Here is a 1711-nt window from a genome sequence, read left to right as displayed (position 1 = left end):
AGAATCATTATAGGGCTCTCTTATCACCATTTTGACGGAGATTAGAGTAGATATTGATAATCTCGACCAACTGCACTTTGAATCTTCACCACGAGTTGTTTAGAGTTTAGACAAATCTGCCCAACTTACCTAATGAGATTTTTCTTTTGAATAGACTATTTATTTGTTTGTAGTCATGCAAACTATTTTTTGATGTTTTTAGACAATGAATTTCAATAACAATATGCATTTCTCAATTATTATTATTAATATTATTTTTTTTGTAATTAAGGTGCTTAGATTATTTGTTCACATATCTCAACTAAGTCTATAGCTTAGACAAAAATCTAATATCACGAACTCCCACTTCAATATGAAGATAAATTGAGATCATAGAGCATAATTAGTTGTTTTAAATAGGAGGGTTATTAATTAGACAAACCTAATTATAATACCAATAGAAATGTCAACTCTTCAACTTTTTTTTTTCCTTTTTTTTTACAAAAATAAAAAATTAAAGTTTTTTTTTCTGTCCTTCCAAAGTATCATTCAAATCGCCCACACTTAAATTAAAATTAAGAGCTTTAAAAGCAATCCCAACCCACTTCTGCCTGAACCCTATTATATATATCGAATATCTATGCAGATAATTCAATATCAAAACCTCACCTCAATTCATCATCTGGGTTCCTAATCCACCACCCATCGCCGCCGTGCCTTTTCCATTATCATCAAGGTTAGATTTTTTTAAATTGGATATTTAATTTCATGATTCTTTGATTTAAACAAAACAAAAACAGGGGAGAGAAAAAGATGAGTCGCCGAAACGGTCAAAGGCTTGATATGAAGCTCAACTTGTCGCAGCCAAGGGTTATGCCACGACGGGAATCGCCAAACCAAACCGCATCCGAATCGCCCCCGAGTTCTTGCGTTTCGTCGGAGGAGAATCTCCGGACATCTATCGTCCGCGGCGGCGAAAACAGTCCGGAGGCGACCTCGATGATGTTGGTGGGATGTCCTAGGTGTCTTATGTATGTCATGCTCGCCGAAGATGATCCTCGTTGCCCTAAATGTAAGAGCACCGTATTACTTGATGTCGGAGGCGAGAGCTCCGTTGCCGCCGGCAACCGGAAAAATAAGAAACGCTAGTTAACCACTCTGTTTTTCTCTCTATCTGACTAATCGGCCATGTCATCTTTAATTTCTTGTTTTCTTCGTTTCCTTTAAGGTTAATCTTTTGAAGATAGAGTTATCTGGGCTCCACTTTTCTATTATTATTATAAAAAAATATATGAATTATTACTGATAGAAAATGGAAAAAAAAGTGGAGCTTAGATAACACTATGTATTTCATCTTGTCTGTAATCCTTAATGAAATATTTTCAATTTTATTGTTATTAGATTGCTTGATTTTGGGTTGTTTGATAATTAACATGTATCCTTTCAAATATCTGTTTTTAGGTTAAATGACCATTTTACCCCTATATATAATTTATAATATGATATCAACTACTTGAAGGGTTAGATTAATGACAATGAAATTTTTAATTATGACGTGTCGGGTAACATTGAAAGAAGCCATAATTCGTCACAGTACAATTGGGAATTGAATGATTATGAAGACTACATTCAAGTTGTGAGAAGAAATAAGATTATATATATATATATATATATATATATATATATATATATATATATATATATATATATATATATATATATATTAAAGTAC

The 1711-nt window shown here is 32.6% G+C and overlaps 1 protein-coding gene across 1 annotated transcript; it reads left to right on the top strand.

The window, feature by feature from the left end:
- Positions 1-507: 507 nt before the first annotated feature.
- Positions 508-1387, top strand: LOC124922253 (protein GL2-INTERACTING REPRESSOR 1-like). Its single transcript, XM_047462987.1, has one exon. It carries the CDS (start codon positions 793-795, stop codon positions 1126-1128), a length of 336 nt encoding a protein of 111 aa, XP_047318943.1. The 5' UTR covers positions 508-792; the 3' UTR covers positions 1129-1387.
- The last annotated feature ends 324 nt before the right edge of the window (positions 1388-1711 follow it).

This window comes from Impatiens glandulifera, chromosome 1 (assembly GCF_907164915.1).
Source record: "Impatiens glandulifera chromosome 1, dImpGla2.1, whole genome shotgun sequence".
NCBI classification, from domain to species: Eukaryota; Viridiplantae; Streptophyta; class Magnoliopsida; order Ericales; family Balsaminaceae; genus Impatiens; species Impatiens glandulifera.
Note: the sequence above shows the minus strand (reverse complement) of the source record. Positions and strands in the feature narration are given on the sequence as shown.

Coding starts and splice junctions, on each gene's coding strand:
- LOC124922253 (XM_047462987.1), top strand. CDS start 793: ATGAGTCGCCGAAACGGTCAAAGGCTTGATATGAAGCTCAACTTGTCG.